The following is a 26,843-nucleotide window of genomic DNA, read 5'->3' as shown; positions in this document are numbered from 1 at the left end:
CTCTTTCATAATTTTAATCTAGGTCTAACGCAAAACTTACTGTAGATTTTATCTTGATACACTTTCTAGATCTTGATACACTTGCGACAAAGCCAGTACTGCGGTCACCAACCCGCCTGCCCAGCGTGGTGACTATGGGCAACACACATGAGTTCACCTTATTTTTGGCGTAAACTTGTGGAGGCCTATGTCCAGCAGTGGACTGTATAGGCTAATGATGACACTTTCTAGAAGTGTAGTTAATATCATATAGAGAAGGATCAGATTGTTTGTACGAAAATGATCGCACCGATTTTGATAAAGAAAGATTAGATCTACAGTTATTTTATACCACTTATTTTACTAATTAAAGAAAAAAAACCAATAAAGAAAAAAAACAATTTTATTACAAATAAATCAAATTCCATACACTAAAATTATAAAGGCAAAAAATAAATAAAAAAGGATATTTTAATAATGTCAATAATAAGCTTTATTCGATATAAACATCGGTAAATTAACAAAAAAAAAAAAAAGAGACGACAATTTTAAATTTTAAAAATCTATATATTTCAACTACATCACAACATTCAAATTACCTTAATTTTATTCATTTACCATTCATCCGTACAAAAATACACTTTTATACTATATATTATGCATGTATAAAAAAAAAATATATATGACAATATTTTATATATATAGAAAAAAGCTAAAACTCAATAGATCTCAAATAATTTCAGATCTTAATTAATTTTTGATAAATTGTATTTTTAGTCTGTTGCTGTCACTTAACGAGGTCTTGACAAATAAAATCATAATAATTTAGAACGACGCGTTCAAATTGACCTGTTGAAATAATAATCAGTTGTATAATTAGTGATGTACCACATATTGAAATAGTACTTGAGTTTTCTATATCTTTACAAAATGTGAACTGAGTCTTTTAGCACTGTACATATTTGAGCGATTTTCTTTTGCTAATTATAGTTGCACATATTGTCATTAAAACAGGCGTTTTATTTTATTATAATTTAATTTCGTCAAAGGGCTAGCTAGTGACAGCGTCGACACACTTTTCTTGAACAGATTATAAATCTCACATTAATATAGGTAAATAATACATTTTAATATTACAAATAATGGCGGTAATTTTTGACATTTTATGGATACAGATTCAAACTCGATTCCTACATTCATAACAGTAAGTTTTGTTCGTAAATTCGAAAACTATTCGCAGCAAAACGAATTGGTTTCGAATAGAGAGAGAAAGCTTGAAACAAATTTACAAACAAAAAAAAAATATAAAAAAAGTATTACATATACCACGTATTATTAAACTAACGTCCTTCCGTTTAGGGCCAAGGCAAACTAGTCGTCTCTACGATTTTCGACGGTTTCCCTCGATTTCTTTGGAATTCCATTATCAGATCCTGGTTTCCTTATCATGGTACCACACTTTGCGTATCTCTATTCCAACAAAAAAAAAAGAATGATCAAAATCGGTTCATAAACGACGGAAGTTATCCCCTAACATACATAAATATATATACGGTCAAATTGAGTAAACTCCTCCTTTTTCTTAAGTCGGTTAAAAAATTAAAGCTGCAGTAAGTACAGCTCATTACTACGTAACTTTCAGATCGATAAATTTGAATAAAAAAAATGTTGGGAAGACACGGGATAATTGGCTATAAAAACCGAGTTCACAGTAAAACGGAGGTGACTCTGTTATTGATACGACGATATATCAATTAACTTTATTATTATAATTAAAGCTTTAAGGCAAGTAAGTTACATATTTAGATTATAATATCAATCATAATTCGATATCGCAGTTAAATGGAAGTACGTCACTTTAATAACACCTTGTATAAGGACTTGACATATTACAAGCCTGTGTACTAGTGTCATATATAAATATATATTATTTAATACATATATATTTAGGTCTTAGTCTAATCTATAAAGCACTAACTAATGGCACTTTATTTCTATGATCACACCCTCATATCAAAACGGATTCATCCACTATAAGTGTTAAAATGTTGAACCGTGTTAATCATTTACAAAATAATCATTATCGGGTAAAGTTCTAGAATTCAGAACAGGCACACGTTTTCAGACTAAAGCATTATTATGAAAATATTAGTATATATTTAGCATATTAAAATTAATTAAATTCTCGTAATTATGTATATTATATTTATATTACTATGTGATGTTTCTTTTAAAAATGTTTTATAATTCTGGATATAATAATAAGATATAATTTTCAGAATAAGTCAAGTCTACTCTTCCAGAATTCCACCCACAATTATATTTGAAAGTATACTAATTTCTTATACACATTTTTTTTTTAAATACAGATAATAAAAAAATATTTCACGTAGTTTGGAAAGACTTCCGTTCCGATTTTAAGTGGAAGCGTCTGGTAAATTTTGTTGAAAAACGTTTTAAATTCCAGATTAATTTGGAAGTTATCTTCTGAATTTTAATTAAAAATTCATTGAATACTTCTTACTTTTAATAATTGTATCATCTGTCTTAGAAAATAAGCTCAGAAATACACAATCGAAATAACATTATTTTCTCTTTTTAGTTTTTAAGAGTTAATTTTGACAAACGCTAATTTGTCCAATGTGTTAAGAACCATTGACCTTGATCACTTGGATGATGATAAGTTTATCCCACAGGTGATATTGTGCACTAAAAAGGTCATCATCTTCACCCTATTATCTGCTTTAAATGCAAATTTATTTTGTAATTTAAAAATAATAATTTAGACACCATATATAAATTTTTCAGATGTATTTAAGCTGTGAATTATGAAATTATGTTGTATGATTGTACTCAAAATAAACATGTCGACAATATGTATCCAAATAAAATTTCGAAGATTTCATAACTTTTGAAATGTAATAAGCTAAATTATGATGATTAGAAGTACAATAATCTCAAATCAAATATGGTGGACGGTATTTTAAAAAAGAAGTGCGTTTGTCAACACCGACGCACGACTGGAATTTACTTCTTCAGAGCGACTGTCTAAATAGGCACAAAAAAGGCTTACTAGTCTAAGAAAAAGATTAATACTATATCAAATAGTAAATAAACAAATCAAATAAAGCCATCTATTGATGATACGTTACAATGAGATGGCGTTATTAGAAAACATCGTTACGCGTTTAGACTTTACGCGATAGATGGCGTTATAACAAACGTAACGAGGTCATTCGTTCACTAGATTTTACTTCTCATGTTTTTTTCATACTGGGGTCCTTATATGAAAATCTATTTTAAGGACTAATCTCCGACAAATGAGTGTGCATTAGACCACACGACTGAAGTAAAACTAGTTAGTTGATAAAGATGTGTGGACTTAGTGACGCTGTATTTCATACAACATGTCTCTAATTTTGTACTAAAACACAGTTTATATATTATTTTCAAAAGAGTAACTGCGGAGTTTCTCGCCGATTCTTCTCTGCAGAATCTACATTCCGAATCGGTGGTAGCTTTACTTCTACAAATACTTATAATAATTGATTTTTAAAGTTTTAATTTGTAAAATGAGGATTCGAAAGTGCTCTTGGAGCCTATTTGAATAAAGCTATTTTTGATTTTGATTTTAATTTTGATTTTGACTTCTTTAGTTCCATCTGAATTAGATCTCCACATTTTTCGTAACGCTCTCGTCACACATTCTCCAGCTTACTCCCAAAGTAAAGCGTGAGTTAAGGAATTTTTACTTCAAACGTATTACTTTAAAGTATATGAAAAAACATACATATATTAAGAGTGTTTTTGCTTACTATTTCGATATTGAAAGATAAAGAATTAATATCAATAAAAGATTGCTCTTATATATTTATATAAGGGGTCATGTTTACGACATACGCCTGTCTATACTTTGGATCCTACGGAACTTACCACCATCAATTATATTAGTTAATTTTTTTCAACAAGCTCCATGTTATCAATCGCGGTAATTCCCCGTAGAATCCAAAGTTCATAGTGACGATGAAAATATAATCTGTCTGTCCGTTTATATCTGGTACCAGGGCGAGCGCCTCACCCAACGAAGTCTGTAAGCGCCCTGCTCTGTACGAATCTTGATAGAGGCGCCCTCTGCGGCCTTCACCGTCTCCTTTACCTGTTTCAATTATAATTATAGCCTATTAATCACTTTATTTTTTATGAACACCCACAGATACTAAATCGCCTATTTTTTTTTTTTTTTGTTAAGCATTATGCGTACCCTATACAATGACGTAGCGAGCTTAACTCGTGCCCGGGGCACAATACCTTTTAAGCCACCCTCCATTCGAAAAAAAATTTAATATGTCCAGCAATGTTTTGTTTTGCGGACCATTGGATGCCCCTTTTGAGTAGTGACTGGGCATGATGACCCCCCCCCCCCCCCCGAACCCTCCTTCCCGATTGATTTTGACACAATTTGTATAGAGTTTACGTCAAAATTATATCTTTAGTAAGTAAATTCAAAGATAGAGCATGGAAACAATATACATCGACAGTTAAAAATTACTATAATTAATTAAATTCAATGATAGCAATCAACTGCTGATTTAATCAATGTGCTTACACTTTGCATCAAGTTTTGCGCGTTTCCAACCAACATCTCGGTTGCTTCTTGATCCTCTTCGCTACCTGCAAGTTATAAGAACATTTACACAACGGTATTGTTAATAAATAAATTGGTTAATGATATTTTATTCTAGCATAGTATATGTATATCTTCTAACTATATATATAAATTTTGATAGGAATGAAAGAGAAAATTATAATTATAGAAAAAAATCGTTATGAGTGGTGGTTATAATAATAATAATAAGATTTATTTATTTTCTCACCACAATATTGCTAACAGGACATTAGATAGGTACATAATAACATGAGCACTAATATTGTGGGAGACTGGTGCCTAAGCTAGGCTCGAAGCCTGTGTTTCAGGACACCAGGTAAAGCTAAGGTTATGTAGGTGAATGGCAAAAATTAATTTGAGTTCTGTTAATTTCAAACAAATATATTTATTAAACAAACGAATTAAACAAATTATTTATTTATAAGCAGAAACTTCCGATATAAATTCAAATTATTTTATAGTTTACTTCTTACATTATTGTTTATTTTATATTGACAGAATACATATAAGCAGAATACATATACATATAACAGTCGGCTGTTACCTGTAACACAAGCATTAAGTTGCTTACCGTAGGAACAGGCGACCGTGTGTGTATGTTATATGATATTTATTTATTATAATTACTTACTATGATATATTTGTACATTGTATATAATATGCATAATAACTTAGTAGCTATTTAAAATAAAAAATGTACATAATAACGATTTTACGATATAATTCTTTCAATAATAAAATTTGTAAATTAATTTATTGCACAATTTAAATACATACACAGTCCATTACATATTCTGTTAACGGCACTTTTTGTTTCAAATTAGCAACTTGTGGGAGTTTTATTTATATTTTTTATATGCAAAGCCTTACCTTTGTAGTCCGGCATGCCGACTGGTTAAGCGTAAAGCGATATGAAGGCGTTAGGAGAATAAAATTTATTTAATATTTTAAAGTAATCAAAATTAAAAACTACGATTAAATAAAGAAATACAATATATGATACAAATCTATAGAAGAAAAAGGCATTTTAAGGCTGTTTTAAATCAACTAATACAGTTCAAAATTATTACAGGTCAGAAGAAATATCTGAGAGATATAAATATAATTCAATGTGATAATCTTAATATATATAAATTACGCGTCACGTGGTTTGTTCGCGATGGACTCCTAAATTAGTTAATCGATTTTAATCAAATCTGCACTCCGTGTGCAGTTTGATCCAACTTGAAAGATAGGCTATATTTTATTTTGATATTTGAAAAGTTCGCCAGATCATCTAGTGGGTAAGATATAAGTTTCGTTAACTTTAAATTGTCGTTAAACATAATTTATTATGACAGAAAACGATACTTTAGAAATAGAAATTAAGAACGAGAGGGGACATAAAAGAAAGAGTGAAAGAAAGAGGGAGAAGTGGGGGTTCATAGTGAAACAGAAAGACATACAATAAAATTAACTTAGTAATAATAATACTATAAAATTTTATCTTCCGAATACTGTTTTTGTTAGATAACTGTCTGCAGCATATCAGTAAGAAATGAATACTGTCCTATATAAAAGAGAACATTAAACAATATATGGTGTTTTATGGTATATCCCATAGAAAAACAAATGTTAAACATATAAATGTATGTGCTTACCCTGAGCTCCTAACATAGTGGCTTTGACGGTTGACAGTATCTTGAGCTGAGTTCCGATCGTCGGGATCCTCTCGCACACTTGGAGCAGATTCTGTTAAAAGTATAATTTGTGACATTGAATATTGGCTATATAAAATTTATACAAGATTATATGAGTACTGGGAATTTTTTTCTTTATATACATATATAAACATGCAATTTCTTTTTTATTTATTTTTTTATTTCAAGGTAGGCGTTACCCAGCAACATCGCTGTTCAAGTTAGACTATGTTTTTAATGTCTCCAAAAGAGACGTGAGTCCACCGACCGGTTCTTATTCTAATGTATGGTACAATTTCTGTTTTTTTTTTTTATTATTTCCTTATAATACTATACTTATATCTAGCTATCTTTATATATATTGGTATTTTATAATAAACTTATTGAAATGATCGTATGTGCAATATTTCTGAACGATTGCTTTGTATTGTAATTTTTTTTTTTCATAAATATGTGGATTAGTTTTCATACAAATCTTCTAATAGAAATATTTAAATCTATCTGATCAGGTGAATTAGTTAACGCCATACCTATTGTGCAAATCGATTTTTTTATACAAGATTTGTCCTGATAATAAAAAACACAAAAAAAGAATTGTCCCAACCGGAGCAGCGGTACGGAAGTTATGCTTGTGTATACATTTCGTAATTCAGTTTGGATATGTTAGTGCATGCGCAATTTTGTCAAATTTTCAATTCGCGAGAACCTTCTACGAGGCATTAGAAAACTTGAAAAAACGATGAACGAAATCAGTAAAGTCTTATCACTAATTATGGCGTAAACAAGTGTTCAACTGAAGGTACAGCAGGAAATCTTGCTCGAAATCTGGAGCATCCCGACTGGGGTGGTACCACCTTACAGAAGACCACAGCTAAATAATACTGCTTTCAAGCAGTGTCGTGTTCCTGTTGGTGAGTAAGGTGACCAGAGCTCCTGGGGGATTGGGGATTGGGTCGGCAACGCGCTTGCGATGCTTCTGGTGTTGCAGACGGCTATAGGCTACGGTAATCGCTTACCATCAGGTGAGCCCCAAAAGTGAAAATATTGATGTTTATTTTCTTATAAAGGTAACTCACGGTACGAATCCTCTTATCCGTGCATTCGAGAGCCAATTTCTTGGCCAGACGAGTGACTTCCTCTGAGGCTTCAGCGATCGCCTTAGCTGTTGCTATCAGCTCACGTTTACTACCTGAACATAGTATATATAACATATATATATAATTATGCAAAAAAAATGTACTCTTATTGATACCTGCAATCAATATACATGCATGCATTGTATTGAATGTGTACATGCAAACATATGCCAAATGTGTTTTGTATAAGAAAAAACTTGTGTGTCAAGCTACACGCAACTGGACTTAGTCCTTACAATCCGGTAGAATAATACTTAAGAATTAAAATTTCCTATTAAATTAATTAGATTATAAATAAAATCAAAGTCTAAAATCGAATCGAATCATATACCGACGCTTGTTAGTTGTATCGATGCAGTAATAAACAGCTAATAAAGTTCGCGTCAAAAACGGCGTGAACTCATGTGTTTTGCCCATAGTCACCACGCTGGGCAGGCGGGTTGGTGACCGCAGGGCTGGCTTTGTCGCACCGAAGACGCTAGTAGACGCAGCGTCACATGTCAGTGTTAAATACACTATTTCACTCTTATTTTTTTCAAATCATGCGCTGATATCATTTCTTAAGTCAACTCCAACATAACGAAAGATTTATAAATAATACATAATCTATATATTAATACGTGAAGCAAAAACTTTGTACCCCTTTTTACGAAAATTGCGCGGATGGAGAATTATGAAATATCGCACACATACAGTTTATATAGAGAAGGAGTGCAGAATGCAAATTTTTTTTTTTAAATTATGCGTAAAAATACATTAAATCAATGAAAAAAGTACATTAAGTCCGGTGCCAAAATCAAGAATTTAAACTAATAATACATCAGAACTTAAAATAAGCTTATTGCTTCAACTAAATTACAAATATCAAACTTAATAAGCTCACACATCTAAATACAATATTTTTACATACTGTAAATAAACAAAAAATATACATTTACGCTTAGGGACCGTCCATAAAATACGTCACGTTTAATTTTACCGTTTTGTCACGCTAAGACACAGTTCCTGAACAATATTTCATCACAAAAGCTTGGCCCCATTAATGATTTCGTGATTAAAACAGCATAAAGATTAGTGATTTGATTTTTTTTTAAATTTTACTCTTAAGGTACATAAAATAAATCTTGTATATGATAAGGCACACCAAGCAGCCTTTCCTTTATTATGTCACTAGGTCGGCAAAGAAGCGCACGGCTCACCTGATGGTAAGCGATTACCGTAGCTTAAAGACGGCTGCAACACCAGAAGCATGGCTGTGTTGCCGACCTACCCTCGATTCCCGCCCAGGAGCTCCGGTCACCTTATTCACCAACAGGACCACAACACTGCTTGAAAGTACTACTTAGCTGTGACCTCCCCCCCACTATTAGCGAACGTATTTCATGAACAATCCACTATGTACACTAAATTTACATTATATACAAACTCACCGCTGAGATTCATAGCGACCTCTATCCGAGAAGCGATAAACAGACAACAGTGATAGCATAATTTACAAAGCCTATTTATATATAGCCTTTAATATACATATTTCAAGCCGTGACAAGCGTTTGTATGTGTGTGTACTTGTGACGAGAAATATAGTCCAATATCCCACTGCTGGGCATAGGCCTCTTTCCCCATGTAGCTTAATACACCACGCTGCTCCAATACAGGTTGGCGGATATATTTATTCCCTACTATGAGTAAGATCGCTATCAGGTACACATGATAACAACTGGGACTGTCGGCTTGACGTGCTCTCCGAGGCACGGTGGGGAGACCCACAAGGACTAGCAACCAGACCGGAAATAAATATTTGTATCCATTATACCAGAGCGGTCGTCAAATATTTAAAATAACACAAAATATATACAATTTGTTTTTTGTTTTAATTTTAAATCTGGATATTTAAAATTACACACAGACACAACCGCCTTCATAGATGACATGGATATTATTATCCGTTCACTAGTTTCTCCACTTTACCGATTTTTAGGTAAGAGTGATTCAACAATCTTTGTAAATCTGTTACCGTCAATTTGTCTCAACAGACAGATGTTTTTCATTCATTCATAGACACAAAGGCAAATATATAGCAAAAGCATGTAACAAAAATATAGTTTTGTATATATTTTAGCTCTATGGGGTGTATAGTATGTACATAAGTTTTGACGCAGTTTGTAATGGAGCTAACGTCTAAAGTCTAGCTTTAGTAAGCAAATTCAGAGATAGAGTATTGATAATTGTTAATAAATTTGCTTCCAAACGAAACAAAACTACTTCAATTACATCGATAAGTAATACAACGTAAGTAGACGAAAAAAAAATTAACAAACGCACTAGTCGTCACTATGATCTTCGAGGGTTTCCCTCGATTTCTCTGGGATCCCATCATCAGATCCTGGTTTCCTTATCATGGTAACATACTTGGGATATCTCCTTTCCAACAAAAAAAGAATTATCAAAATCCGTTCATAAACGACGAAGTTAGCATCAAACATACATATATATACAAGCGGTTAAATTAAGTGACCTCCTCCTTTTTTGAAGTCGGTTAAAAAATGACCGTAAGTAGATCAAAGTACCTATCGCAGTAAGCTAGATAATAATAATAATAATAATTTATTTTTTCCAAATGTAAAGATTGACATTTGTACTTAAATGTAGTTACAAAGCATATTTCACAGTAATTATATTTAGGAGGCCTCTGCGGGCGTTATAGGAAAACTTGTATTACGGCATGCAGCGTCAATCCCCCAGACAACGACAATGAGTATAGCCACTTGAATAACACACGTATGTATTATAAAATAGTAATGCATAGAGCATGTAGAAAAAAAAAAAAATTCTTAATCTTAAAATAATTCTTAATTATTAACCTACATAAATATATATGTATATATAGGTATATATATCTCTCACGGTCAGTCGAATTGGAGAAAATAAGCTTTAGTTTGTAATTTGAAGCATGCAATGGTGAAATTAATACGCCTCAACGCTTTGAAAATCAAAATGTAAATAAAAAAGGCAAGGGCACTTCAGAGCCTACGAATGTTAAAACTTATATTTAAAAAAAAAATAACACACGATATATGTAATTATACAAATGATATAATATTATGGACTTTTATAGAATGTATTAATATTATAATCATTTCTTTTAATAATTTACATAATCTATTACAAAAACTAAAAGATTTACTTATATACCTTTTACTGACATCAAAAATATGTTTAGAAACATTACATAATAATAAGGTTAATGGCAAAGGTGGACTTATCTCTGAAAGAGATTTCTTCCAGTCAACACATACATAGTCATGAGTGTTTCATATAGCGAGACAAGCAGTGCAAGAAGTAATTAAGAAGAAAAAAAAATAAAAGTTTTGCTCCTGTGTCGGGGGTCCGGAAACACACACACAACGTACGAGCACAAACGCCTAGTAGAAATGTTTGTCATGTGCAGAGATCGAACCCGTTAAAGATATCGCAACATACAGGGCTGTGACCGCAGCGCCAACGCGTCGATATAATTAAAGTGGAATTTACCTTTAGAGTCAGACCGTACGAGGTCTGACAGCCTCGCCATGAGGATCGCCATACGTTTAGCGGCGGCGATGATCTCGTTGTCCTTCGAGGACCACTCGCGCACCGCCTTGTGGAGGTTGTGGGCTGCCACCTGTTGGTGGACGGTTTATGACATTTTATTATACGTTTGAAAGTTTAACAGCTTTGCGACTTTTAGGCACAAAAAAGACTTACTAGTTTAAGAAAAAGATTAATACCATATCAAATAGTAAATAAACGAATCAAATAACGCCATCTATCGATGTTACGTTACGACGAGATGGCATTATTATAAAACGTCGTTACGGCTTCAAAACTGACGCGATAGATGGCGTAACGAGAAGCGTAACGAGGTCATTCGTTCAATAGATTTTACTCCTGGTTTTTTTTTTCAAACCGGCGGCCTTATATGATAGTCGATTTTTAAAGAGTTAACTCGAAAAACTCTTCGATTTTTGTATGTGGAAATTTCTACTTAAAATCCAAACTAATTTACCAATTATATTTTATCTCAAGGTTGTTATTCCTGTTAAAATACAACAATGTATCTTTTATAAATATTTGAACGATTATAAGAAATTATATGATAGCACTAGTTAAATCTTGTAGAAATAATCTTGATATTTCAAGAAAGACACTGAGAATCAGTATAAGAATTTACTTTAACCGATTAAGATTGCCTATTAGAGCACGTTAAGCTGTCGGTCCTGGTTGTTATCATATTATACACCTCATAGTGATCTTTACTCATAGTAGGGATATCCGCCAATCCGTAGTGGAGCCGCGTGGTGGATTAAGCTTCAATCCTTTCCCAACATGGAGAAAGATGCCTATGGCCAGCAGTGGGATGTTACAGCTGAATCTGTTTGATAGATTTATGATAAATTTACGTCACTTACCAAAATGGGTTGACTGGGGTGAGGCTGGCGTTTGAAGATATCCTCTCCCTCATCATCCGTATCAGGTGGTGGGGGGCGCGGGGGCGCTCCCATTGTTGGTGGAGGGGGGCGAGGGGGAGCTCCCGTTGAAGACACGCGCAGTGATGAGAAGGATTCCGGTAGGGCGGGCGGTGGTGGAGCGCTTTGACGGGACAGGGCCTCTTCCACTCCACTTGCTGCTTTTATTATCTGTGGATAGGGTTGTAAGTACACTTGTAAATAATGATAGATTTATGATTAATATATGTGTGACACGTGTCTAATGTATTTATTTATAGACCACCAACATAGTATACACCATATTTAAACAATAACAGTAAAGTCATAGTGTGACTTTAATTATAGGTTTTCACTTCATCTCCCTGTGGGCCGCACTCCCCTCGCAGTGGGCCGCACTCCCCTCGGCGTGGGCCGCCCCCCTGCCACCAGCCCCTCACCTCCCCGTTGGCCGCCCTCCAGGCGGGCGGCGCGGCGCGGTCCGCCAGCGCCACGCGCTTGGCGGCGCGCACGGCGGGCGCGATGGCCGCCCCCCCCTGTGGCCAGCCCCCCTCACCTCCCCGTTGGCCGCCCTCCAGGCGGGCGGCGCGGCGCGGTCCGCCAGCGCCACGCGCTTGGCGGCGCGCACGGCGGGCGCGATGGCCGCCCCCCCTGTCACCCCCCCTCACCTCCCCGTTGGCCGCCCTCCAGGCGGGCGGCGCGGCGCGGTCCGCCAGCGCCACGCGCTTGGCGGCGCGCACGGCGGGCGCGATGGCCGCCCCCCCTGTCACCCCCCCTCACCTCCCCGTTGGCCGCCCTCCAGGCGGGCGGCGCGGCGCGGTCCGCCAGCGCCACGCGCTTGGCGGCGCGCACGGCGGGCGCGATGGCCGCCCCCCCTGTCACCCCCCCCTCACCTCCCCGTTGGCCGCCCTCCAGGCGGGCGGCGCGGCGCGGTCCACCAGCGCCACGCGCTTGGCGGCGCGCACGGCGGGCGCGATGGCCGCCCCCCCCTGTGGCCAGCCCCCCTCACCTCCCCGTTGGCCGCCCTCCAGGCGGGCGGCGCGGCGCGGTCCGCCAGCGCCACGCGCCTGGCGGCGCGCCCGGCGGGCGCGATGGCCGCCCCCCCCTGTGGCCCGCCCCCCTCACCTCCCCGTTGGCCGCCCTCCAGGCGGGCGGCGCGGCGCGGTCCGCCAGCGCCACGCGCTTGGCGGCGCGCACGGCGGGCGCGATGGCCGCCCCCCCTGTCACCCCCCCCTCACCTCCCCGTTGGCCGCCCTCCAGGCGGGCGGCGCGGCGCGGTCCACCAGCGCCACGCGCTTGGCGGCGCGCACGGCGGGCGCGATGGCCGCCCCCCCCTGTGGCCAGCCCCCCTCACCTCCCCGTTGGCCGCCCTCCAGGCGGGCGGCGCGGCGCGGTCCGCCAGCGCCACGCGCTTGGCGGCGCGCACGGCGGGCGCGATGGCCGCCCCCCCCTGTGGCCAGCCCCCCTCACCTCCCCGTTGGCCGCCCTCCAGGCGGGCGGCGCGGCGCGGTCCGCCAGCGCCACGCGCTTGGCGGCGCGCACGGCGGGCGCGATGGCCGCCCCCCCTGTCACCCCCCCTCACCTCCCCGTTGGCCGCCCTCCAGGCGGGCGGCGCGGCGCGGTCCGCCAGCGCCACGCGCTTGGCGGCGCGCACGGCGGGCGCGATGGCCGCCCCCCCTGTCACCCCCCCTCACCTCCCCGTTGGCCGCCCTCCAGGCGGGCGGCGCGGCGCGGTCCGCCAGCGCCACGCGCTTGGCGGCGCGCACGGCGGGCGCGATGGCCGCCCCCCCCTGTGGCCAGCCCCCCTCACCTCCCCGTTGGCCGCCCTCCAGGCGGGCGGCGCGGCGCGGTCCGCCAGCGCCACGCGCTTGGCGGCGCGCACGGCGGGCGCGATGGCCGCCCCCCCTGTCACCCCCCCTCACCTCCCCGTTGGCCGCCCTCCAGGCGGGCGGCGCGGCGCGGTCCGCCAGCGCCACGCGCTTGGCGGCGCGCACGGCGGGCGCGATGGCCGCCCCCCCCTGTGGCCAGCCCCCCTCACCTCCCCGTTGGCCGCCCTCCAGGCGGGCGGCGCGGCGCGGTCCGCCAGCGCCACGCGCTTGGCGGCGCGCACGGCGGGCGCGATGGCCGCCCCCCCCTGTGGCCAGCCCCCCTCACCTCCCCGTTGGCCGCCCTCCAGGCGGGCGGCGCGGCGCGGTCCGCCAGCGCCACGCGCTTGGCGGCGCGCACGGCGGGCGCGATGGCCGCCCCCCCTGTCACCCCCCCTCACCTCCCCGTTGGCCGCCCTCCAGGCGGGCGGCGCGGCGCGGTCCGCCAGCGCCACGCGCTTGGCGGCGCGCACGGCGGGCGCGATGGCCGCCCCCCCTGTCACCCCCCCTCACCTCCCCGTTGGCCGCCCTCCAGGCGGGCGGCGCGGCGCGGTCCGCCAGCGCCACGCGCTTGGCGGCGCGCACGGCGGGCGCGATGGCCGCCCCCCCCTGTGGCCAGCCCCCCTCACCTCCCCGTTGGCCGCCCTCCAGGCGGGCGGCGCGGCGCGGTCCGCCAGCGCCACGCGCTTGGCGGCGCGCACGGCGGGCGCGATGGCCGCCCCCCCTGTCACCCCCCCTCACCTCCCCGTTGGCCGCCCTCCAGGCGGGCGGCGCGGCGCGGTCCGCCAGCGCCACGCGCTTGGCGGCGCGCACGGCGGGCGCGATGGCCGCCCCCCCTGTCACCCCCCCTCACCTCCCCGTTGGCCGCCCTCCAGGCGGGCGGCGCGGCGCGGTCCGCCAGCGCCACGCGCTTGGCGGCGCGCACGGCGGGCGCGATGGCCGCCCCCCCCTGTGGCCAGCCCCCCTCACCTCCCCGTTGGCCGCCCTCCAGGCGGGCGGCGCGGCGCGGTCCGCCAGCGCCACGCGCTTGGCGGCGCGCACGGCGGGCGCGATGGCCGCCCCCCCCTGTGGCCAGCCCCCCTCACCTCCCCGTTGGCCGCCCTCCAGGCGGGCGGCGCGGCGCGGTCCGCCAGCGCCACGCGCTTGGCGGCGCGCACGGCGGGCGCGATGGCCGCCCCCCCCTGTGGCCAGCCCCCCTCACCTCCCCGTTGGCCGCCCTCCAGGCGGGCGGCGCGGCGCGGTCCGCCAGCGCCACGCGCTTGGCGGCGCGCACGGCGGGCGCGATGGCCGCCCCCCCTGTCACCCCCCCCTCACCTCCCCGTTGGCCGCCCTCCAGGCGGGCGGCGCGGCGCGGTCCGCCAGCGCCACGCGCTTGGCGGCGCGCACGGCGGGCGCGATGGCCGCCCCCCCTGTCACCCCCCCTCACCTCCCCGTTGGCCGCCCTCCAGGCGGGCGGCGCGGCGCGGTCCGCCAGCGCCACGCGCTTGGCGGCGCGCACGGCGGGCGCGATGGCCGCCCCCCCCTGTGGCCAGCCCCCCTCACCTCCCCGTTGGCCGCCCTCCAGGCGGGCGGCGCGGCGCGGTCCGCCAGCGCCACGCGCTTGGCGGCGCGCACGGCGGGCGCGATGGCCGCCCCCCCCTGTGGCCAGCCCCCCTCACCTCCCCGTTGGCCGCCCTCCAGGCGGGCGGCGCGGCGCGGTCCGCCAGCGCCACGCGCTTGGCGGCGCGCACGGCGGGCGCGATGGCCGCCTGCAGGCGCTGCTGCGCCGCGCTCAGCGCCGCCGCGAACTCCTTGTCCTCGGTGTTGTCGCGCTCGGCCCCGCCCACCAGCAGCACTCGGTTCGCCAGTCTGATAAGGACACACAAGCACACATTAGCCTATCGCTGTCCACTGCTGGACATAGGCCTTCACAAGTTCGCGCCAAAAATTGCGCAAACTCATGTGTTTTGCCCATAGTCACCACGCTGGGCAGGCAGGTTGTTGCCCGCAGGGCTGGGTTTTGGGCAGAGGAAATGGTATACATGGGGTATTACATGTCAAATCGACCACTTTTGAACCCAACCCAAAATTTTACTTTCTTTTCTACCCTTTAAAAACATTTTTGAGACTTTTTTCAAATTTTTTATTCAACCCAAAAAAGTTAAGAATTTTTCAAAAAGAAATTATTCTTTTATTTATTTTTAAGAGCTTTCGGAAATGGGACGAACGGAAGAATTAAAGAGCCTGTTCGATACTTTTATAATGCATAGAATAAGGTGTATAAAAACTTGTATTTAGTCTCGAATAAACTATTGTGAAGACAACACGTGTTATCAATATTCACCCGCTTCATCGTACAAAATTGAACCATAATGCATCAAACATATGGTCGATAATCGAGCCGGATGGACCGGTGAAGCGGTGAAGTGACTCGAGCGTTGAATACAATAGGCTACGTATAAAAACTTGTTTCCGGTAAATTAGTGAAGTTATTGCATACGTTTAACTCAATAACAATATATTGGTGAATAAGTGCTAAAAAAATTGTGGTGGACGATAATCAAGATTATTAGTTCAATTTACGGAAAAAATACAACCTTTTAAGTTGATTATAGACGATTTAATTATTATGATTGAACTATAATTAGTGTTTAGTGCTTAAAACTTAAAATGGAAGTTGTAAGTGTGTGATTTAAAAGAACAGTTGAACATTATTTTTGTTTTAAAAATATACATCTCATACGTTGTTGCAAGAAAACTAAACAATTAACTTTTATTAAATTATACGTAAATCAATAGTGAATCTTTGTTACGTTTGCGGTTTGTAAATAACTTTAAAGTTAATAAATTTCAAAATGGCTCCACCTACTTCACAACAATCTCAATATTTGGCTACATTAGAAGACATAGCCAACATGATACAAAAGGCGCAAATTAATATTAAAAAATGCCCTAAACAACGGTTAACAGAAGGTTATATTAAAGGAAGATTGAAAACAATTGAGGATTATTGGAGTATGTTTAGACAAACACACAATGAACTTTTGAAGTGTACACCACAAGAGCATCGCGGAGTTTTGCCATATTTCCTTAATGAACAATATTATACATGTGAGGAAATGTTTCTCTGTTTACAAGGTGATTTGACGGATCAGCTTTTATGTTTAGAATCGAAAAGAACGACCGAAGTAAATAATATGTCAACGTCGTTACTAAACGGCCAAGCGTCGTTCGCTAAGCTACCGAGAATACAATTACCTACATTTTCCGGAAGATATGAAGATTGGCCTACGTTTCAAGATTTATTCATGGCACTTGTTCACAATACTAACATAAGCAATGTCCAAAAGCTACATTATTTAAAAACGAGTGTATCGGGAGAAGCAGAGAGATTATTAAGGCATATATCTATTACGGATGACAATTATACACCAGCCTGGGAATTATTATCAAAGCGTTTTGGTAATGCAAGAGCTATTTTAAATTCAATAATGAAAAGATTATTCAGTCAAAAGAAGTTAACTAATCAATCGGCTCAGCAAATAAAATCATTGCTCGACACTACAACAGAGTGTATAAATAGCCTTAATAATATGAAAGTTTGCACTGATAACTGGGATCCTATACTAATATATCTCATTGGACAAAAATTAGATGTCGAGTCACTTAAAGATTGGGAGGAGAGTGTTTATAAGGAGAATAAGGATGACCTACCTACTTGGAATGATTTGAAGCGCTTTCTTGAATCAAAATTTCGAACATTAGAATTACTTAATCCAACAATAATTTATAATACTCGAGAAAAGACTCAAGAGCACAAAAATTTTCATATTAACTCAATATCTAATCAAAATAATCATAACACATTACAATTTTCGCATAGTAAAATAAATGAACAGCCTTCCTGTAGTTATTGTAAAGGAGAACATTATATTTTTAACTGTAAGGATTTTACAAGTCAATCAGTAGAAGAAAGATATAATTTTATTCAAAATAAAAATTTATGCTTCAATTGCTTAGCTCCTAATCATCTTGTGTTCAACTGTAGACGCAAGACTTCATGCAGAGTATGTGGGAAAAAGCATCACTCCTTATTGCACAGAGACAAAAAACAAACATCTGAAGAAGGTCGAGACTCAGAGAGAACAAAACAAAAGGATCAAGCACAACCTAAAGATACGAGGGTAACTGTGACACACATTTTAGGAGAGAAACAACCTGATCAAATGGTATTATTGGCAACGGCACTGGTGGATGTCAGCACAAGTGAAGGTCAAACACACGTCTTCCGGGCGCTCATTGATCAGGGCTCAGAGGCATCGTTCGTCACTGCGAGAGTGGTGGAGTTACTGGGTTTGAAAAAATTCAGAATCAGCGGCGTTGTTTCTGGAGTAGGTGACAACTCAATAAGTATTAATCATACAACACAGTTACAAATAATTTCTAGATGTGAACAATTTTCATTAAAGGTAAATGCTTTTATTTTAAAATCATTAACTAGTATGCTTCCTCCTAAAAATGTAAATCTTAGTTATCATAATTGGTCTCAACTTAGTAATATTAAACTAGCCGATCCAACTTTTGCCTCATCTGGTAGGATAGACATTTTACTGGGTGCTGATGTATTTGGTAAAATAATAGATGTAGGTTTGATAAAGGGACCAGGTGAAGTAGTTGCACAATGTACACGGTTGGGTTGGATTTTATCAGGCCGATTGGGTGATTCAAATACACAACATGTAAAGAGTTTGCATATATTAAGACAAGTTGAGGAAGATAATAATCTTTTAAAGAGATTTTGGGAAGTAGAAACAGATTTATATAAAAAAAGAAAGATTTTAACAAAGGAAGAGGAACGATGTGAAGAGAATTACAAGAATACGACAAAGAGAGATGATACTGGAAATTACATTGTATACTTACCTCTGAAGCAAAGCATCGAGGACACGGTAAAGCTGTGTGGTAACACTAAAGATCAAGCGGTACATAGATTTAAACAATTAGAAAGGAAGTTTCAGAGACACCCTAAGTTGAAAGAAGAATATAAGAAAGTAATACACGAATACAAGGAATTAGGACACATGAAAAAATCTGAAACAACAGATGATATAAACGCCATTTATCTCGCTCATCATGCTGTAATACGGGAAGAGAAAGACACAACAAAGGTTCGTGTGGTATTTGATGCTTCGGCGAAAGGGGCTGGAGGTTTTTCTTTGAATGATAACATGATGGTGGGACCTGTACTGCAACCGGACCTGAGAAGTTTAATTACAAAGTGGCGAACACACAAAGTTTGCGTGATAAGTGATATCGAGAAAATGTATCGAATGATTAAACTGACGGATAAACACACTAAATTACAACGAATACTATGGCGGGATAATCCGGATGAAAGTCTGGAAAGTTATGATTTAACAACTGTTACCTTCGGCACGGCAGCAGCTCCTTACCTCGCAGTGAGAACCTTAAACCAAGTAGCTGATGACGAAGCAGAAGAATATCCAGATACTGTACCTGAAATAAAAGGGTCATTTTATGTTGATGATTACATGTCAGGAAGTGATAATATAGAAAAGGCTAAGAAGCTATGTAAGGATATTAAAACAGTACTAAAAAGGGGAGGTTTTAAAATGCAAAAATGGTCTAGTAATTCTGAAGAGCTGTTACAGTTTATACAAGGGGATAAAAATATAAAAGATACATTTGAAATTAAACTAGATAAAATTATTAAGATTCTAGGTCTGACATGGGATAGAAAGGATGATAAATTTAAAGTAACAGTAAACTTACCTGATTTAACGTATCCTATAACAAAAAGATCCATTCTTTCTGACGTTGCTCGTCTCTTCGACCCCTTTGGTTGGCTATCTCCTTTAGTAATCGTAGCAAAAATTCTAATTCAAAAACTCTGGCTTAGCAACCTTGGGTGGGATGATGAACTACCTGTTGAATTAGTGGAAGAATGGAAGAATTACAGAGATGACTTACCTGAATTGAAGACTATAGAAATACCACGATGGTTCCACACAAGCACTGGCACTAAGGAAATTCAAATCCATGGCTTTGCAGATGCTTCAGTGACGTCTTACGCTGCAGTCACTTACCTGAGAGTCGTTGACGAAGAAGATAATGTCCAAATCACATTGATTGCATCTCGTACAAGAGTAGCTCCTTTAAAACAACTCACTATACCAAAACTTGAGCTGTGTGCAGCGGCATTGTTATCTGAGCTCGTAGAGGAAATATCTGGTTTGCTTAACATTCCCATTGAACAAATTTATGCTTACACAGATTCGATGGTGGTTTTGTCATGGCTTCAGTCGCAACCTCATCGTTGGCGCACATTTGTTGGAAATAGAGTGGCTGATATATTAAGAGTTTTAGATAATAGTAGATGGAACCACATTAAGTCAGAGGAAAATCCTGCAGACATTGCTACAAGAGGTGTTAAGGCTAGTGAACTAAAAGATACCAAGCTGTGGTGGAATGGGCCGCAGTGGCTAAATCACAGATATATCGAACGGTTAAAGGTTAAAATTCCTGGAACTGATCTAGAAAAGAAAATTTTTAACATACATTTACTTGAAGAAGAAACACCGATATGGGAGAGATTTTCTAGTATATCTAAAATGAAGAGAGTATTGTCATATTGCAGAAGATTTTTAAAGGTAAAGAATAAAAGAAATATTGAGAAACACTTAACGATAAATGAAATGGAAATGATTTTAGAGAGTTGTATTAAATATTATCAAAAGAAAGCATACAAAAAAGAGATAGAAGACATCAATAAAGATGGAAAAGTAAAGAAAAGAAGTTCCCTTGCAACACTTTCTCCTTTCTTGGATAAGAACGAGATGATAAGAGTTGGGGGACGTTTGCAAAATGCAAACATTGCTGAGTCTTCAAGACATCCAATTATAATACCGCCAAAGGTTCATGTTGCTAAATTATTAGTCAAGGAGGCACACATTAGGACTCTCCACGGTGGTATTCAATTAATGATGGCATATATTCGAAGTAAATACTGGATTATTAATTTAAAAAATGAAGTTAAAAAATGTATAAGAATGTGTAAAGTTTGTATAGTCGACAAAGCAAAAATCTCAACACAAAAAATGGGTCAACTTCCTTACGTGAGAGTTAATGAGCATCGAGCCTTTCTAAACACGGGCGTTGACTATGCTGGCCCTATATACATAAGAACATCCAAGGGGCGTGGTCACCGTGCAACAAAGGCATATATCTGTTTGTTTGTTTGCATGGCGACTCGTGCTATTCATTTAGAAGCTGTAACTGATCTCACAGCACAAGCTTTTATTGCATCATTTCGCAGATTTGTTGCTAGGAGAGGACCTTGTCTACATTTATGGAGTGACAATGGTACTAACTTTATCGGTGCCGCCAAGGATCTTAAAACACTTTTCAAAAAGGGCAAAGACAACATCACGGAGGAAATTGCAGAATTGTTGGCTAATGATGGGACGACGTGGCACTTTATTCCTCCGAGAATGCCAAATTACGGCGGTTTGTGGGAAGCAGGTATACAATCAGTTAAGAGACACTTAGTACGAGTAAACAAATCTACAAAATTAACCTATGAAGAGATGGCTACACTATTGGCGCAGATAGAAGCATGCCTAAATTCGCGTCCATTATGTCAACTTGATGAAACCGTTGAAACGCTAAACCCACTTACACCAGGACACTTTCTCATTGGAGAACCCTTAATCGCTGTGCCTGATATAAATTATGAACTAAGAAATATTAACCTACTTAGCAGATGGCAGATGATACAAAAGATGACCCAAGATTTTTGGCGACGATGGAGGTTAGAATACTTGAACACTATGCAACAACGCTATAAATGGCAAACTGACATACAATCACCAAATATCGGAGACATTGTTATTATCAAGGAAGATGATTTGCCACCAACCAAATGGTTATTAGGACGTGTAAAAGATGTGCATCCAGGATCAGACAATTTAGTTCGCGTTGTATCTGTCCAGTGTAAAGGCAACAATATTTTAAAGAGACCTCTATCTAAACTTATAATTCTTCCTAAAGAAATTAAAGACTAAAACTTAACTAAAGGTAAATTCTAACTTAATTTAATAATTTGAAATTTAAAATATCTAAAAGCATTTATCTTAGAGTTTAAGTTCATGCAAATGTCACTACAATAAAACTTATATTATATTAATGTATTTTTGCTACTACAATTTAATAATGTAATTTATGTAAGTTTTGTATTTGTAATGTTATTCATTAGGAACATCTATAATTCTATATACAGTCCACTAGTTAAAATGTTGACTCTTAATGTAAACCGTTGTATACGCTTTGGTGGGCGGAATGTTCGATACTTTTATAATGCATAGAATAAGGTGTATAAAAACTTGTATTTAGTCTCGAATAAACTATTGTGAAGACAACACGTGTTATCAATATTCACCCGCTTCATCGTACAAAATTGAACCATAATGCATCAAACAGAGCCCAAATTACTTTTTTAAGTAGAAGAATGTCAGCATCTTTCCACAGTGATGAAATAGAATTACTGAAGATGGAAAACTTAATAATAAATGTGATAACTGGACATAGAATATCAATCAGAGGGATAATCATGTTATGGACTAATGCTGTCCGATCCACCCGAATTAGATTTATTTGCACGAATGTTACTCTTAACATAACATTCGGAAAACTCGCTAAACAAGAAAGTAGGAAAATCATGAGTTATCGTCGTAGAAAGCTGATTTTTTTTTGTACGAGGAACTAATTTGACGGTATTTAACAACTCCAAGTGATCACAAAAAATTCCAGACTTTACCAGAATCTTCCACTGACACAGATTTGAAGATATAGCGCTTTCCATCTCTAAACAGTCTATTGCAGCAATTTCGAACCTTATATTTTTTCTTATTAACTTCACTGGAATCTATCGTGTACTTTGCCTTAGCACGATTCTTTTTGTTCTGTAATTTTTGATCTCAGGTGTAATCCATGGCGCCGGAAGATGTTTTAGTTTCACAGGACGAATAGGCGCACGAATACCATATAACCGGGTTAATAATCCTAGTTTTCCAATTATCGCACTAAAGCGCATTATGCGGCAAATGCTCAATTTTCAACACTAACTTGGCGCACTCTGCTGGTGCACTTGAAAACTAATTCACGTTCCAATTAAGCATTAGTTCAGTTCATCATTGTGCGTCACTGAGCCGCATTATGCTCGGTAAATGGAAAACTACCAATGTGTTAAAAAATATTGCTTTCTCATTATCTGTACTCGCATTATAAACACCAGACGAGTCAATTTTAGTTGCATCCTCCCGTAATCGTTCCAGATTTATTCCATCAAAATTTCGCTGCCTAAAATATTTTTTATTTCATTTAATAGCCTAAAATAATTATATTTAATACAGAATACTAAAAACCCAATTACAACCTACAACGTCTTGAAACAAAACAAAACAATACTGATTAGTTTTATTTTTTTACAAGACCTATTTAGTTTTGGTTGCTGTGTGGTTACGGCAGTAAGAATATAGCCACACCCTCTCTTCCCGTGGGTATCGTAAGAGGCGACTAAGGGATAACAAAGTTCCACTACCACCTTGGAACTTAAAAAGCCGACCAATGGCGGGATAACCATCCAACTGCCGGCTTTCAAATACATAGGCCGAGGACGGGCAGCAGCGTCTTCGGTGCGACAAACCACCCGCCTGCCCAGCGTGGTGACTATGGGCAACACACATGAGTTCACGCTATTTTGACGAGAGCTTGTGGAAGCCTATGTCCAGCAGTGGACTACCATAGGCTGAAATGTTGATTTAGTTTTTACCGTCCTTACATGAAATGTACAAGTCCGATTGATAGTACTATAGGTGAACCGACGATCGACCTACAGTATTACCAATAAGGGAAATTCAGCCCAGGTGACTTTATTAGATCGACTCATTCATACCACTTCACGTATTTATGCCTCGCACATCCATTCTGCACACTTTATTTTTCTAACATCCATTATCGCACGAAGGTTGCGTAATCATTTAAATAATTCAAAGTACACTATTTTTATTTCGGGTAAATGCAAAAACTCGTTTAAAAATCAAGCGCTCTTTAATTCTTCAGTCTGCTTATATTAACTCCTACAGATAAATTAATAATCTATACATATAATAAAATGGTAGGAAAGTCAATACTGTACATTGAATATTTTTTAAAAAGAATACTTGGGATGCGATCTACAATCGATACCGAAGCCAAAAATATAGTTTTTAGAATTTTTGTCTGTTTGTCTGTATGTATGGCCGGGATAAACTTAAAAAGTACCACATGGATTTACTTAAAATTTGGCACGAATATTATTTAGAAGTCGGGTCAACATATAGGCTACATATTATCATGCTATCACCTACCGGGAACGAGCAGTGAACCTTTATTTCCTCAACGCATTCTGTAACAACGTGTAATCTAACGACGCATATTTGAATGTTGTTGTTATTATGTTAATAACCATGCTATATTAGCTAGATTCACACAATAAAAATCACGCAATATAAGTAACTAAGCCGATGAACATAATTAAATGTGTAGTCTTTCGACTAAATTGGAAGGCTCCTTTTCTATATTTGCAAGGCAAGGGCGTAGGTTATACTCGCACTCTTTACAATATTATGTAGGTAGTACTTAAAATGATTATAACAAAATTGTAATGCGATCCGATCCAATCTATCGTGTGGCATAGGGAGTAACTCAGAGCAGTGCCTAGGACTTGCGACCCAGGTGTAGGTTTAAGGAGATCTCCTTTGAGATACGTATCAACGCTCACCTTCACTGCTCGAGTTATCCGCCATAATATGTAACAATTAATTCGTCTGCACAAATTAATTATCGAATGAGTCTAGGTTAAGCTACTAGCAGGATACAACAAATGTATCGTGCCAAGCCAGAGCCAAGACTGCCTTAGCGGCGGTTGCACTATTCGTTTTATACACGTCAGAATAACTTGAGTAATATAATAAATGAGGGTAGATGACTATCGAACGATGTGCTAGGTGGCGCGATCGTTGCATCTGTTGTTTATAAATTCCTTTCTAATTGCGTACGACAGTGCTATTGCTGACAAATGAATATAAGTAGACAAGACAATTTTAAAGCAGCGCCATCTATGAGATTTTTCTGTAGATATGAAATGTCAAGAAGAAACGGGTAAATGAATGTTATTTTAAAAGGTATAATCGTAGGTATTTTTGGTGCTGTATAGCGTTCACGCAGACGACGTCGCGGACAGCAACTAGTTATAAATATTTTTTATCACTTAAAATTAATGGACATAATACGAATTAAATCATAAAATTATTACAAGCTATATATTGAATACCTTACCTGGCAATAGCAGATGTATTGTCGACCATCTTCTGAGAATCGTTGTTCCTGATCGCCTCTTCGCAGAGGTACGTGTGCTTTTGCATCAGTTCACCTAAAGTGTAAAGATTTTCCATTAGCGAAATATAAAAACGAGTATGCTTTTTTAGAGCACACGACTGAAGTAAAACTTCTTCAGCGCTATCTAACTTATATCTCCCTCTCAACTTCCGTTCGCCTCGCCCGATCACAGTTTTCGTAACGCTCTCGTCGCGCTTTCACCAGCTTACACCCCAAGTCAAGCGTGCGTAAATTAGTTTTACTTCAAAAATCAACGCTTAACACTCAATCTCAGTAGGATTTTCTCCTGTATGAGAGTTACGGAAACACACCACGGCAAATATATGTATGGAAAATTCAAGTGTGTGTCATGAGCGGGTAACTAACCCGTGACCCCAAGGTTTAAATGTGGTCATAAGGAACTGTCAACAACAAATTGCCATCATCATCTCACCAGCGGTCCTCACGAAGTCCAAGGGATCCACGGCCTGGTCGCACAAATCTCTGCAACGTAGCACAGCGTCCGAGTATTGCTCGCGAACATTATTGAAGTGTTCCTCTGCTACCTGGAGTCAACGTTTCAGAACGAATTACTACCCGGCTACCCACGTCAAACGTTAACAACCACTCTGGTGTAGTGGCGCGTGTAGTCGCCTAAAGCATCTATGGTTTGAGGTTTCTTCTTCTTAAAGTGCCATCTTCTCACGAAGTTCGGCGATCATTTTGGCAACTTGTATCCTTGATACTTATCATATTATTATACTTTATCCGTTGGTTCGATTTGTACAAATATTTCTTTCCGGTTTGGATGTCTGTTCCCGTGGGTCTCCCCACCGTGCCTCGGAGAGCACGTTAAGCCGTCGGTCCCGGTTGTTATCATGTACACCTGATAGCGATAATTACCATAGTAGGGAGTATATCCGCCAACTCGTAGTGGACTAGCACGGTGGATAGACATGGAAAAGGCCTATGCCCAGCACTGAGATGTTACAGGCTAAATGCGTACTACCCGCGTCTTTATTCAAATACAAATTTTCATATTATCCCAATATGTTATGCTATAATAAGGAATGAATTTTCCACGTTGTTACGACATGTCTCATTTCTTGTATGTACCTATTAAGGTATAATATTTGTAATTACTATTTGTTTGTAGCAAACTTCATCAAAATCCGTTCAGTGGTTTAGGCGTGAAACAGATTGAGTCACTTTCGATGCTATAATTTAGGATTTGAATAATGTAAAAATAATTTAAAGCAAATAAAGTTATAACAATACTTTGCTCTCTGGATAGTGAAGACGAATTTTTCCCGCGCAGATCAGTTGCGGCGACAACTTTTCAACCTGAAATAACAATTAAATATAAATACTTGTGTCACAATACTTTGTCATATAATCACAGATAATAAAAATAAAATACAGATAGTATAAACAGTTCCAATTAAAACAATAGAAATTAAAACTCCAAAATTTTCCACAAATTAGTTTTGGCAAACACTAAAACACTACATATATATTAAATAAAATACCAAATAACTAAAAAAGACCTCTAGGTTCTAGAAATCCCCCCTAAGGCAACACCTTTTAAACGTCATTAACAGGGTCAAGCTTGTATTGAA

General features: G+C 40.6%; 1 protein-coding gene across 1 annotated transcript in view; it reads right to left on the bottom strand.

Moving 5' to 3' along the window:
• Positions 1 to 3,772: 3,772 nt before the first annotated feature.
• LOC123666538 (vinculin) overlaps positions 3,773 to 26,843 on the bottom strand; it is a 77,527-nt gene continuing 54,456 nt past the window's right edge. Inside the window, exons 16-25 of the mRNA XM_045600648.1 lie at positions 26,503 to 26,568; positions 25,679 to 25,790; positions 25,186 to 25,279; positions 15,468 to 15,657; positions 11,909 to 12,136; positions 10,992 to 11,121; positions 7,401 to 7,513; positions 6,286 to 6,376; positions 4,586 to 4,650; positions 3,773 to 4,135 (exon numbers count right to left, since the gene is read on the bottom strand). Coding sequence (XP_045456604.1) covers positions 4,028 to 4,135; positions 4,586 to 4,650; positions 6,286 to 6,376; positions 7,401 to 7,513; positions 10,992 to 11,121; positions 11,909 to 12,136; positions 15,468 to 15,657; positions 25,186 to 25,279; positions 25,679 to 25,790; positions 26,503 to 26,568 — 1,197 coding nt within the window. The 3' untranslated portion in view covers positions 3,773 to 4,027. The remainder of the gene's footprint in view (positions 4,136 to 4,585; positions 4,651 to 6,285; positions 6,377 to 7,400; positions 7,514 to 10,991; positions 11,122 to 11,908; positions 12,137 to 15,467; positions 15,658 to 25,185; positions 25,280 to 25,678; positions 25,791 to 26,502; positions 26,569 to 26,843) is intronic.

Source organism: Melitaea cinxia, chromosome 26 (genome assembly GCF_905220565.1).
Source record: "Melitaea cinxia chromosome 26, ilMelCinx1.1, whole genome shotgun sequence".
In the NCBI taxonomy this organism is placed as follows: Eukaryota; Metazoa; Arthropoda; class Insecta; order Lepidoptera; family Nymphalidae; genus Melitaea; species Melitaea cinxia.
Note: the sequence above shows the minus strand (reverse complement) of the source record. Positions and strands in the feature narration are given on the sequence as shown.